Source organism: Balaenoptera acutorostrata, chromosome 2 (genome assembly GCF_949987535.1).
Source record: "Balaenoptera acutorostrata chromosome 2, mBalAcu1.1, whole genome shotgun sequence".
Classification (NCBI taxonomy): Eukaryota; Metazoa; Chordata; class Mammalia; order Artiodactyla; family Balaenopteridae; genus Balaenoptera; species Balaenoptera acutorostrata.
In genome coordinates this window covers 50,992,393-51,006,513 of record NC_080065.1, presented here as the reverse complement: position 1 = coordinate 51,006,513, position 14,121 = coordinate 50,992,393, and the positions used below count along the sequence as shown (strand labels likewise).

At 37.2% G+C, this 14,121-nt stretch overlaps 1 protein-coding gene across 4 annotated transcripts in view; it reads left to right on the top strand.

Annotated features, from left to right (window-relative positions):
* The window catches only part of ELOVL7 (ELOVL fatty acid elongase 7), a 70,804-nt gene extending 59,190 nt beyond the window's left edge, over positions 1-11,614 (top strand). For all 4 annotated transcript variants that reach the window (XM_007176067.2, XM_007176070.2, XM_007176069.2 and 1 more), the window contains 3 exons: positions 1,891-1,996; positions 6,929-7,065; positions 8,894-11,614. In XM_007176067.2, coding sequence (XP_007176129.1) covers positions 1,891-1,996; positions 6,929-7,065; positions 8,894-9,103 — 453 coding nt within the window. In that variant the 3' untranslated portion in view covers positions 9,104-11,614. The remainder of the gene's footprint in view (positions 1-1,890; positions 1,997-6,928; positions 7,066-8,893) is intronic.
* The last annotated feature ends 2,507 nt before the right edge of the window (positions 11,615-14,121 follow it).

Sequence of the window (14,121 nt, the reverse complement as noted above, 5' to 3'; positions counted from 1 at the left end):
CATACTCCTTTAAGAGGGTAAATGCTTCAAAATTCATAAACTTATACTAGAATGTTAGCTTATCCCTGGAATATCAGTAATTTTGGTAACATCAAAACTATTTCCATCTGCCTTTCTGAAGTCCATGTTTACTGGTCTTCTCCCTTCCTGAGTATCAACTCTGACTTTGAGTGACTAGGCCTGGGAAAAGCAAGTGCCATGGATTAGGATCCATGATGAGAGGAGAAAGCCATGCACCTTTATTTCCAGAAACAAAGGAAAGCTGGCTATTTATTTTATTTTTCTGGCATGTGGATCTTATTTATCTGGAATCAGTGCGGGGCCTAAGACTGACACGTGTTTTCTCTCTTTAGAATATATACCACTGCATTTCTGGTAGCAAATTTCAACATGCTTTACCTTCTCAGCTGGCTACACATAATGTTAGAATTAGAAAGGAGAATTTAGTGAGTGTAGAATCCAGTGGTTCTCAAACTTTAGCATGCATTAGAATCACCTGGAGGACTCATTATAAACACGTGTGCTTGGACCCCACCCTCAGACTTTCTGATTCAGTAGGTGTTAGATGGGGCTCAAGAACTTGCATTTCTATCAAGTTCTCAAGTGCTGTTATTGCTGTTGGTCCAGGGTCCACACTTCAAGAACCCCTGCCGTAGTCCAGTGGTTCTCAACCGCTGTGGTGCTGGGGACCTAACTGCGTTAGAAAACAAAAACCTGGGCCTCACCCCCAGAGATTTGGTGTCAGATGGTCTGGAGTTAGAGACCAGGCATGGTTATTTAAAAACAAAAAACAGACCTTCTTGGTCATTGTAATATGCAGACAGGGTTGAGAACCACTGACCTAGCCCGGAGCACTAAATCTGAAGAGAAATGGAAGCCAGAAAGTTACAAGACTCGTCCAGAGGAACGCCGCTACTGACTAGGACTAGGACCCCAGATTGCTGGTTTATGGCTTTTTCTGTTGCACCGTGTTGCCTTCCTCCACGTGCATAAGCTAATGCATTTTGACTTCATTGTTCCTGCTTTGCATGTTCTCAGTTTCAATTTCCATAAGGAAACTTACTGCTCTGTGTTCTTCCCTGAACCACATTTCTCAACTACCCTTAGGAATGTTTTTGTTTCTGCTACTCTGTTTAGTCTTGTACTTAGAAGTCTAACTCATCACTGGTCTTCTGCATTTTGAATATTTTTGAACATTTAATTCTGCTTTTGAATATTTTTTTGAACCCTCCCCCCTCCACAAAGCCTTCCTATTCTACCTCTTTGTTTGTCGCTTCTGTAAACCACTGGATACATTCAATCTGGATGGTGCTTTGTTGCCCTTCTCATTTTTCCTAAGCTGCTTTGCTTTCTTTTCCACCCTACTTCCCCAATTAACTCTTCAAGTATTTCCCTCTTCCTCTTTCTTTAATAATAATTTGCTAACTTCTGATTTGCTACAAGTCCTCTTTTAGTTTGCTTAATCCCTTATCTAAATTGGTAGGATGTGTTAGGGAGCGGTGTAGAAATTCAGCCCTAGGACTTAAAAGTCTCTGCTTCCCCATATATTTCAAAATCCACGTGGGTTTTTTTTTTAAACCAATAACATTTTTTCAATAATGTTTGGTCATATTCTTCACTTTATATCTTTGATTTTAAAATCTTCATTCAATATCTTTTCACCTTTTTATTGATTCTTGCATGACTAGGCATCGTACCTAAGTTCTCTCATACGTATTAGCTTTTGAGCTGCCTCTTGGAGAATCAGCTGCTTCTATAGGCATTCTGTAAGGCAACTCTTTCAAAGCACATTACGACGTGGAATAGTTTGCACTTTGCCAATAGTTTTGTAACACTAGATAAATTATTGCATGATTTTATATGAACTTGATTTTCTTTAAATTATTTCAGATCTTTTTTGTTCTGCGTAAGAAAAGTAGTCAAGTGACTTTCCTGCATGTCTTCCATCATACCATCATGCCATGGACCTGGTGGTTTGGAGTCAAATTTGCTGCAGGTAGCCAAGGGAGAGTTGGGATCATGTGTTATAATTGATTACGTTTCTGTATGCTATAAGCATAAATTCTGTCCTTAAATGTGATTTAAAAGAATCTCAAAACATCGAAGAATCACTTTGATCAAACTTCTGACTTTCATTAATTATCTGAAACATAAACATAGGACTCCTAACTAGATCTCCCCTCCACCCCCCAATACTCTTTAATATATAAGACCTTTGGGTATATAGTCTTCTACACATATCCTTTAGTTGTTTTGTTTGGATTTTATTCTTTTCCTATATAGTTCTGTAACTATTGTTAAATAAATAATTAACAAACAAATAAAATGGCAAAATCCTTGGTTTTATAGGAATATAGTTAGATAACTTATTCCTTGTGTGTTTCCAGGAAGTTAGAATGTTTATCTCAAGTTCCATGTCTTCTTTGCTTTCAAATTTCCAAAAACTGATACACATCCCAGCCCCTAACAACTCTGTAAAGATGTGTCAAATTGCAGTTGTCCCACCTTCCCTAAACATCCTACCATAGTAAAGGATGTTTTGATATTGTTTTTTAGGTCAAAAATAGTTTAACTCAAAAGTTTGGCAAACAGGTTCTTTTGTTGGTTTTGATTTTATGCTTCTGAACATCTAGAATATGAGAAAACAGAGAGGTAAGTAATTTTACCTATCCTAAATTTTTAAATAAGTGATACCCTGAAGGATATAGTCTTACTAGCAAAAGTTGTTTGGGGGATTTATGTATGCTAGTTTCTTCAATTTAAGAAGTCTTCATATAGGCCTGCAGCCCATACTAGACAAAGCTTTAACATTTCTGTGAAGAGCTCAACTCTATTGGGCATTCTGACTTGGTAAGACTAAAAGGAAAGAGAAACCACAACTGAGGAACTCTTGTTTGAGTTTTAGACTCTCTAGGCATGGGGAAAAATTCTGCATGTCTCAGAGCATGAGGGGACATGGATAAGCCAGTGGCTAGAAGAAGATGGCAGAACCTAGGGGAGCTGGAAGGGCTGTCCCTACCTTGGCCTAAGGGCATCAGATTTTCCAGCATGTAAAGTAGCTCCTTGCCCAAAATTGGCATTTATCTGTTGAGGATTTTTTTTTAAAGGAAATGTAGTTGTTTTTCTTATAATGTATATGTGTTAATTTAAAAATTTAACTCACATTATAACAAGATAGTCTCATCTGTGTCCATTTCACAAATTGAAGGTAGTTATATTATTTAATCTCCATTATTTTTCTTTGCTTTCTATGTTTTTATTTTCTCTCACATGTATATTGTGCCTCTCAGTTCTTTCTACAGTGATATTTCTTAACACTGTTTTTTTTGGTGAAAATTTAAAAATACCTAAACATCCAGTAATAGAATGGTTATGATGTCTTGTGTTTATAACTGTGAAATGCAATGATATTGAAAGACATTTAGCTCAAACTTTTGTTAAGCAGCTTGGCTCCTAAATTATCAGAAATAGATGACTATTCTTACTATTCTGTTTTTAAAGTATGCTAGACAAGGTGTTTTCACACCCTTAGAACTTATTTATTCAGGTTTCTTCCCTGAGACAAGATTATCCTATTACAACACTGAAAAATAAATATAGATTAAAAATATATAGGAAGACAATACCCCAAAAACAGTGATTTAGAGAAATCGACACAAAAGTGGTCTCCCTCTCCTTCTTTATCCATCTCTGCATTTTCTAATTTTTCTAGTTTGAATATCTGTTGGTTCTTTAATGGGGAAAAAAATTTTTATTTGAAGAATAGAGTTGAGCATTTTTCTAATTTCTCTCTTTGAGTCCATTGATAGTCTGGCTTCCATTTAAAAAACAAGCAATGCTTTCAATAATGAATTTTTAAACATATAATATTCCCAATTTTTCAATGTTACCATGTACATTAAGCACTTTGTAGTGGATTCATTGTCCACACCTCAATTCCCCTTCTGCTTTACAAAATGTAAGTGGTAGAAAATAATGTTTTCTTCTCTCTCACATGTTCCATGAGTTGGCACTTCTGCTCAGTCTCACGTGTGGAACCTAGTAAACACTTGTACAGCACACCTGATATCTATTCAGTGACAAGCACAACAACAAGAGCTGAGGTATTCCCAGAAGCGTGGTGTGGCATTGGCTTTCATTCCTAGAATAAAACTGTCCAGTTTAAACTGTCCTTTCAAAAACTTGAGCACAGCTGATCTCTATCTAGTATTTAATTTCCTGTTTGCCTATTGTACTCCTCCCTGGGATAATAGCAATCCAGCTTTTCTTTTGAACGTGATGGAAATATTTCTGAGGCAGGTTTTTATATTAATTATGTATATACTCCCTCCCAGAGATATGGAGAGTTGTGATAATTACCCAGGTGGTTCCTTTATTTTTTTCCAAACCAAAGGAGTAAAATGTGATGGTACTAATTATAATTCATCCTGAGATGTTTGCTTTTCAGAACTATTATAAAGAAGAAAACAAGCTTAGAAAATACTTGATTAGAAAAGCCTTCCAAAGAAGATATGAAAAGCATTACTAATTAAAATGTGATTGTTCTGTGAACAAACATTAAAATAACATCAGAAAATAATCATTACTAGAGAAAATAAGCAAGTTAATTTGATTTGATAGCTTATTTTGATCAGTAACCCTTACTAAACACTCTTAGCTACACTAGTGCTTTGTTAAATTCCTGTCCGTAGGAGCCTCATTTTAGGACATTTAAATGGTGAAAGTTTCTGAATGGAAAATAGAACTCTTCTACCAAAAAATGGGAGAGGTGTCTTAGTGAGAAAGGCTCAGTCTAATGTAGTCCATTATCAAGCGTGAAATAGATTTCCTGTGTATATGTAATTGTGAGACAAATGGACTTGAGAGGTATTTGGCTTGTCTCCATGTTAAGCAGCTTGACTCCTAATCTATTCTATTTTTAAATCATCCTAGAAAAGGTGTTTTCATACCATACTAATTTATTTATTCAAGTTTCTTTTGGGAAATAAGACTAATCCAAATGTAAATAATAAAAGCTGGGAGGTTGTTAATAAGCTGCATTAATTCAGTTTCTTCTGACTTGAAATTTGTGATAATTACAGGATTAGCTGATATTTGATTTACTTATTTAGGAGAGGAAAGTTTATGAAGCACAGTATAGCATAAAAGAGACTTTAGGGGAATATTTAAACTACTTAAAAGTAATTATTTAAGACAGGTTATTTTAAGGGTGTACTTTGGCAGTGGTAGTATTTAGAAGAATCTAGCATTGCTGCAATTATGAATGATTTTTTTAAAAAATAATTATTTCTTCCATGAAACAGTTTTTATGACATTTCTCCTTAGAAGATTGTGGTTGAAGTAATAAATTTGTATTTTGCTTTAAACTTTCTATAACTCATAGTGTTCATGAATTCAGTCCTTCATCTAACATAGTTAGGCAAATCTGTGGGGTTTTGCTTAATTTCTGAAATTAAAGAATATTAGAATAAATAAAATAGCATATTTTGGAGAAATATTTAAATTCTAGGTCAGCATTACTAAGCTGAATCAGGCTGTGCATAGAGAATGAAGATTCTTCAAGATTGTGCATCTTAGGAAAGAGACACTAGGGAAGAGTTTTGGTTTTTTTCCCTACGATCAACTGAACACTCTGTTACCCCTTCCACTGTACTACTGATCCAGCTAAAGACAATTGTAACAATCTTTGCTTGTATTCCCCCCAGGGTCCTTTTCTTCTATTCTAAATTGAAAGTGATCAGTGGGAGATGTGGTGAGATTAGAAGAGGAAAACCAGGATAGGAAGGCACAATTGATAACAGTCAAATAGAAGCAGTAAGGAAAGATGATTTAACAATTAATGTTTATTTTGGAAAAACAATGATTGATTAGAGCAAACTTAGCACAGCTTGGTAATGAAAGCCAGTGGTTTTACTGCCAACATTTTGTGGCACTTGGACTTCCCTGGTGGTTCAGTGGTTAAGACTCCACGCTTCCACTGCATGCTGCAGGGGAACAGGTTTGATCCTTGGTCAGGGAAGTTCCGCATGCCACACGCAGTGCGGCAAAAAAAAAAAAAAAAAAAAAAAAAATTGTGGCACTAAAAGTATTTATGGAAAACTATTGAGAATGGAAAAAGTTATTTGATTCCACACAATGTTATGTAAAATAATATTCTTAGTGGCTTTATTCATAATAACCCAAATTGAAGACAACACAAATGTCTTTTAATGGGAGGATGGATACATTGTGATGCATTCATATCACGTAATACTACACAGCAATAAAAAGGCAATCACATGGTTGAATCTTAAAAACAGTATGTTGACTGAAAGAAGGTAGCCACAAAGAATACATCCTGTGTAATTCTATTTATATGAAGTTTTGTAACAGGCAAAACTAATAGTTGATGCTGGAAGGCAGAATAAAAGTTACATTGGGAGGTGTACATTCTTGGAAGGGGCACATGGGAACTTCATGTGGCATCAGCAATGTTCTATGTCTTGAATTTGGCAGTGGTGACATAGGTGTGTACATATGTAAAAAATCATCAAGTTGTACACTTAAGATTGGTGTACTTTGTGTGCTTTATATATGTTAATTCCCACTAAAAATGAATTTGATTACTATTACTTAGCAATATATTATATTTAAAAGGAAGTCAACGTGGTTTGTTAAAGTAAACCCAAATCAGAAGACTATTTTAAGGTTAAGATATCACAGAATAAAGTCATGCTAATTTATTTTACAAGATTTGTATTTTAGTTTTACTAACTGGATGTATTATCCAGCTCCCTCTAATTTTATAGCTATTTAACAAGAGTGATATTTCGTATATATTTTTCTTCCTACTAAAATTAAAGAAATAATTATACTAAAATTTCAGTTCAGACAAAAATATGTCTCATTTTAAGGAACGGTGCCCCTATTTTACAATATTTTTTTCCAGGTGGTTTGGGAACATTCCATGCCTTTCTAAATACAGCTGTACATGTGGTCATGTATTCCTATTATGGACTGTGTGCATTGGGGCCAGCCTACCAGAAGTATTTGTGGTGGAAAAAGTATTTGACATCATTACAGCTTGTGAGTAATTAATTTTCTTTAAAACCAGATACGAAACTAAACTGGAGTCCCTTGTCTTCCTTACGAATGAGGATACTAACTAAAGAGCAAAGTTTACAAAGCACAGGGATATAAATTGTCTGGCCTCTTATGGCATCCCGTCATTGTCCTTTCTTTGTTATGTGAACTTTTGTCAGGAACTTTATTGAAAGCAAAGCATATTTGGTAGCCAAGAGGCTCAGACAATTAAACTAGCGTGTGTATCTTTATACCATCTTTATACTATTTTATGCATTTATATAAAATAAAAATATTTATGTTCAAAATTATGTGAACCTCATTATACATAATATTAAATTAGAAGTTAGACATTCCATATTCTAGATCTAAATGACCTTGAGGGAATGTAACTTTGAGAGGATTATGAGCCTTTCTGTGTGCCTGCCTATCTAGTCCTAACATTTATAAGTCTATTTTTCCTCCAACTAGTATAATTACTGTGGGAATTAAAGGTGTAGAAAGGTGGTGTAATAACATATTGACAAAAGTGACAACACCCTAAATAACCAACCGTAAGGAAATGAAGAAGTAAATTATTTTAATTCCTGCTTAGGAATATTACAAAGTCATGAAAATTATTCACAAGTCCTTTCCTTTTAAGCATTTTTTATGATTGTAAAGTAATATATCCTCATTGCAGAGAAATTAGAACATCTGTACTGCATGTAGAATTTTGTATCAGGCTTTTTTTTCACTTAACATACTCTTAAATGTTGTAGAAACTTTTTAATAATGTGGAAAAATACTTATATAGCAAAAGAATACATGTTGTTCATTATTTTTTCAAATATGTTGATAATATTTACACAAACACACCTGCATAGAATGTTGAGGATGCTGCTTACGCTTTCTAAGGTTTCATTTTCTCGTCTGCAAAATGAGAGGAATAATTGTATCTACTGCACAGGAATGTTCTAAAAGTTCCTTAAGATAATGCAAGGAAAGCTGATGATTATAACAGGAACAATGTGAAAATCTTAACTATGGTTATAACAGGATAGATTGTGGGTAATCATTATTTTTTTTTATGTATAGATTTTTATTTTCCCAAATTTCCACAGAACGCATGTTGCCTTTTAATCATGAGAAAAAATATATCCAAAAAATCTGGATGTTAGCCCGAAACATGTCCCTTTTAAGACTGTGTAGAATGTTCTAGAACACAGAGCCTTTGGGCATCACTAGGAGGGTCACCAATGCTCTCTCACCCCTTGCAGATTCTCTGCTGCAGTTGGCAGATAGGATGTATTTTTTATCTATGACGGTGGAGGACCGGTGGCAGATCTGAGGACTTAGCGATGCTTTGGCTCCTACAGAATAAGCCGGGCTCTAATTGGAATGTTTTTATTCCCCTCCCCACCAACGGAAATATCCAGTCTAACAACAGGACAGAATGTTTGAAATCAAACTGCCCTAGAAAATTAGGCCATAAGGTAGTGGTCCTGTATGCATTTCATCAGTCAAGGACTCAAGTCAGAGACTGATGGTTCTCTGAGTGTGAAAGGGCTGCTGCACTGCCCTGCTCCAGGGACATTTACGTAGCTCCCCCTGGAGCTGTGCCCTTTGGCAGGACTGAATAGTGGTTCCAAATTCCCATCTGCATTTTGACATTGTTCCACCCACTGTCACTCCCATAGAGGCTAGATTGAAAGATAAAATTCCCTGTCCAACAGTAGCCTAGATGTGGTTGGAGAGTGTTTAAACATAAGCAGACAAAGAATGCATTAAATAATTGCTCCATTGTGACTCTTCGTAGCTAAACAATACTTTTCATTCTTCCATCCGTTAGGTCCAGTTCGTTATTGTCACGATACACATAGGCCAGTTCTTTTTCATGGAGGATTGCAAGTACCAGTTTCCAGTCTTTCTGTACATCATTATGAGTTACGGGTGCATCTTTCTGCTGCTCTTTCTCCATTTTTGGTACCGTGCTTACACCAAAGGTCAGAGGCTACCCAAAACAGTGAAAAATGGAGTCTGCAAAAACAAAGATCACTGAAATCCCAGCACAGCATAAATCTATGAATAAGACTGATATCTTGTCTTCCTTGACAATCAAGAGATATTTCCATGTGCAGTGCATTTTGTATATTTTTCAAAACCAAGAGCTTGTATTTTTATGATAAGTTATTGGGGTTTCTGATATTTGAGAGCCCAAAGCTCCCAGATAACAGTCTTCTGATAATTAGAGCCTAAAGCAGCCAGTTTTTCAGCTGCTTTTAAACCTAATCTAAAGGTTTTATTTAACACATTTTGTTAGATTGAAAGAAGGATGTGAAACAGTATAGTACTCTTCAAAGAAGTCCAGTATAGATGAAAAATATCGTTCGATATTTTGAGCACGGACAGAGATTCATGCCGTACAGTAGATTCCTTCTGTCGGGTCTGGAAACCTTTAACTGTGGGCTCTGGCTTTGTTGCTTGTTGACTATATTCAGAAGACACTGTATTTACTCTAAACTTAAATTCCCATTCTAAAGAGCTAATAGGGTGAACGTTAAGTGTACTTTTGATCAGTTATCATTTAAAATCACTAATGGTAATTTTTAATGGATCTCTTGAGTAGCCGGCACCAGTTTTGCTTGTAAGACTTCCTCACAACGCTTTTGTTGTGTAAACTGTTTAAAAGTGACAATCCTTTAGGGTAGTACATTGATGCACTTGAAACTAAGGTTAAGTTATTATTTTGAAAACAAGGTGATTTGTTCTGATGGCTTAATGAACACTTTGCTATTACTGTTTTGCAATGAACTTTGTATATTTCGGGAAAGAGGTGAATTTGTCAATGGAAAAAATAGTTGTCTGTAGTACTGTAATGCCACTTTCTCATATCATGGTTTAAAGGATTATCTTGGTTAAATATATATTGGTTAGATGTGTAAATGTTCATATCATTTGCACACATGAAATGATTTTAGACCACCCAGGGATGGGTTAAGAGCGGCTTGTGAAGCAACTGGAAGCAAATGGTGGCACAGAGATTATCCAGGGAAGATTTGGTGATAAGGGTCTCTCTTATAACGAGAACAAGCAAGAGAGAGATTGTATAATAGTTATTGTTATAGATTCACTGCATGGAAAAGCATTTTCCAGAATTATGAATTAATTAACAGCCTGGAATTCTTTTTTTCAAACTTATAAACTATATAATGAGGGACTGAAATTCATTTTGCATAGCTCTCGTTTCTTTAAAATTGCTACTTTCTAAAAGTCATATTTTCTTGTTGGAGAACCCAACTACTGATCAGTAGAGTTTTGCCCAAGAAACAGCAGTATTTGGACATTTCTGAATTTTTCCACAGTGTTTTTTTTCTTGTTCTATTTTACTTGATTTTGAAGGATTGCTTATGCTTGTATGACTATAAGCAATTAGTACCCCAGTAATTGTGTAACACATAGTGATACTTACTGTACAACAAAGCCTGAGTTTTTACCAACTGTGAACTCCTAGAGTTAGGTGTCTCCCTCCTAATCCATTAATCTGTACCATGGCCTTTTCTCTTCACACTCAGCAGATTAGTAAGGTTATTTGCCTTTAGTGATTTCACTTGCTTACAATATGAGAATTTGAGGGTTGGTAAAAGGGGAGATTTCATTTTTCTTTAATAAATAGTAAAGAACAGGAGGGCAAAGCTAAAAGAAACAGCAGCCGTAATTTATTTCTCTGTGAGAGTCTCAGGGTTCCTTAAGTGTTTTCCTATTTTTCTCTTCAAATCCAGCCTGTGCTAAAATGAGGAGGTATGGTAGATGCTGTTACACATAACGCACAATTCCCAAAGACCCCAGTAGGGTAAAGACCAAAAGGAAGCAAAACTAAAAGAAGAGAAAACAGGAGAGTTTGTTTCTTCTCTTGCATACTTTCTGCCCTGCACTGTACAACCCCTCCTTGTCTCCCTTTAAAAAGTCTTTAAAATGTTTGCTGTGCCTGTAAACTAACAGCAACATGTGACAGAATCACATCCTACATTATATGAATAGGAATGGAGAGCTAGAATGTTACATGAAAAGAAATCACAGCTGGCAGAGGTAACCTCCGTATGAACATCAGCAGAGTAGAATGGGTATCACTGGATGTAGGATTGGATGGGCATTGTTTTATTAAACAGCTCTGTGGGTCACATAGAGTTTCTGTTGGAGTTTCATCCCACTTTTCAGGACTTCCTTGCCTTTGGGTTTGCTTACCTAACAAATAAAAAGGCCAGCTGCAAAATCTGGCTTATGACATAAAGCTCTATGAATCCTTTAGAACCTATATCTATATTACAAATAAATGCAAATGTAAAATTTTAATTATCTGTGGGACATTGCCATTTTAAAGTCTTGAGTAGAATTCTTAATTGAGCAGACTACATTGTTACATAAATTATAAGATTATGATGTTACATTTCTTCAATTATCCCTTATCTCTGTTAACTACTTTTAACGACTATGGAAAACTCTGTGGGTACTGTCAAAGTTTGGGTTTGGTTTTTGGTGTGTGTATTATAATAAATTTGTGGTATCACATGTACATGTGTGTGTCTTTCATTTTGGAATCTAACTGCATATGTTTGCATGGATAGATGGTTTTTAATATGAGTATTCGTTTAACCAAATCATTTTACACATTTGTTGTACACTTGTTATGTTCAGAGCCCTGTGCTAGACGTTAGAGTGATACAAAATACAAAGATGCCTGCTGCATAGTTGGGACCTCCTGGAGCTTGCAGGCTGGCAGAGGAGATTATGTTACAGAGAAGTATATGATTGGTGTCATATGACTGAAAGTCGTGGCACTTAGCAAGCAGGTAGGCTCCATGAAGGTATTTAAATTTGGGTCATGTATTTAAGATGTGCACGTTGTCAAAATGGGGAGTGGATTAGTGGGCAAGGTGTTCTAAGTGAAAAGAAATAACAACTCAAGGCCCAGGGGAAGGAAAGCATTAGGAAAGTGAAGGGAATGGCCAACAGACCAAATTGAGTGAGGCATCCTGTAGGTGTCACAGAGAGATGAGGCCAGTAGGGAGGAGGGCTCTGACACTGGAGATGTGCTGCTGCAGCATCCGCCCTTGATGCCCCAGGCAAATAGGAGCATTCAAAGATTTGGGGGAGAGGAGAGGTATGACCAAAGTGGTAACTTAAGAAGAGTCACCTGGTAGGGTGGGCTGGAGGCATGAGACACTAAAGACAGAGATAAATTAGTTGATTAGGGTGAGGGGAAGAGAGCTGGAATGTGTGACTGGAAAGAAAGAGGCTGATGTGAGAGAGCTTCTGATGGGAGAGTTGAATCTGACGACTGATGGACCAAGGATGAGATGTGCTGCATGGTTCAGAGAAGCAGTGTGGGAATGTGGAAAGGAGGCTGAATCTGAAGCTGTGAGGCATGGATATTAGACGCCAAGTGACCTTGAACAAGCCAGTTAACCTCTCTCCGCTTGTTTCTTCATCTGTAAAATGAGAATAATAGTACAAGTTCTCCTTGCTGGATTGTTGTATGGCTTAAATGAGATAATGTATTTAAAAGCCTTCTGTAGTAAGTGGTGAAAATATGAAGTAACATAAGCATAAAGAATACAGATTTACTAGATTGGAGTGGGGAGGAAAAGAAGGTGGATCCTTACGCAAGAGAGACCAAGGGTTTCGGTACCTCCACTTCAGGACGTAAGTATATGTGTTGACTGGGGAGGAGGTGGGGACAAAAGTTTTTCTAGACGTTTCCAGCAGATGCAATCACAATGCAGCAGGCGCACAACATGTCCTGTTAACACCAGCCTGCCCCAGAGAGAAGACCAGAGGGCTCTTACTTTTGTGTGGCTAGCTGGGTGTGGTCACGGCTTTCACTGACAGCTGGCATCAGGTCAGGCTGTACTTGCACATATGGCCCAACAATCTTTACAAACTGCAACACCCTTATCATCTAAAAGAGCATTTGTGCCTATATTTAAGCTGCAGCATTTTGAAAATATTTCTGTACCTTGTGTATATTCTAAAGCCGACAGGATTCAGTTAATTTAGGGGACAGTCTGGTTACTAAGAGAGAAGGCTTGGTACAAGGTAGTATTGGCTTCAAGTGCCCAGGCTGCCCAAGGGGACATTCTGTGCTTAGTACTTACAATTTCAGTAAGCATGATGTAAGCATCTGACTACCTGAATGTGAAGGCCGTGAGCGCAGACCTGCTGCCTTCTATCTTAAAAGCTGCACGAATCTTGGTCAGCGTGTCTTCTGCTTGCTTTGTGTTATTGTGCCCATGAATCTTTTCCTTTCTTTCTTTTTATCGTGCCGAATATCCTACTTCAGGCCCAAATAGTTTTGCCCAGATGAGAGAATTACCCTTGGTCTTTTTGCATTTTGACCGACTATAAGAACCTTTTATCCAACTAGGCTGCTTTCATGGAGGGGAGCTTGGTGCAGTGGCTGAGAGCACTGACTCTGGAACCAGCCGCCTGGTCAGATCCTGGCTCTGTCACTTATGAACTGTGTGACCCGGACGACCTCTCTGTCTTAGTGTCCCCACTGAAAGTAGGAACCCTGGCACTACTTCCCTCATCGGTTCATTGTGGAGATTAGATGAGTTAATACAGGGAAAACTTTTAGGGCAGCGCCTTCCTTCTGGTTCAGACCAAAAACCTGAGTCATCCTCAACTCCTCTTTCTCACTCAGCATCAAAGGCTTCCTCTTAAAGTATCACCAGAATTTGACCACTTCTGGGCCCTCATCATGTCGGCCTGGATTTCTGAAATAGCTTCTTCTCTGACTCACTGCTTCTGCCCTTACCTCTCTACAATGCATTGTCTACATAGCACACAAAGTCATCTCTTAACATAAATTGATCATGTCACACTTATACTCAAAACCCACCAATGGCATGTGATTTCACCCAGAGAAAAAGCCGAAGTCTCTACAATGGTCTACAAGGCCTTCCATGGTCTGTCTCCCCTGCCATTGCCCCTCAGTCCTCATCTCCCACTTGGCTCCCTCTGGCCCAGCCACACTGGCCTCCTTGTGTTCACTGGACTGTACAAGGCACATTCCCATCT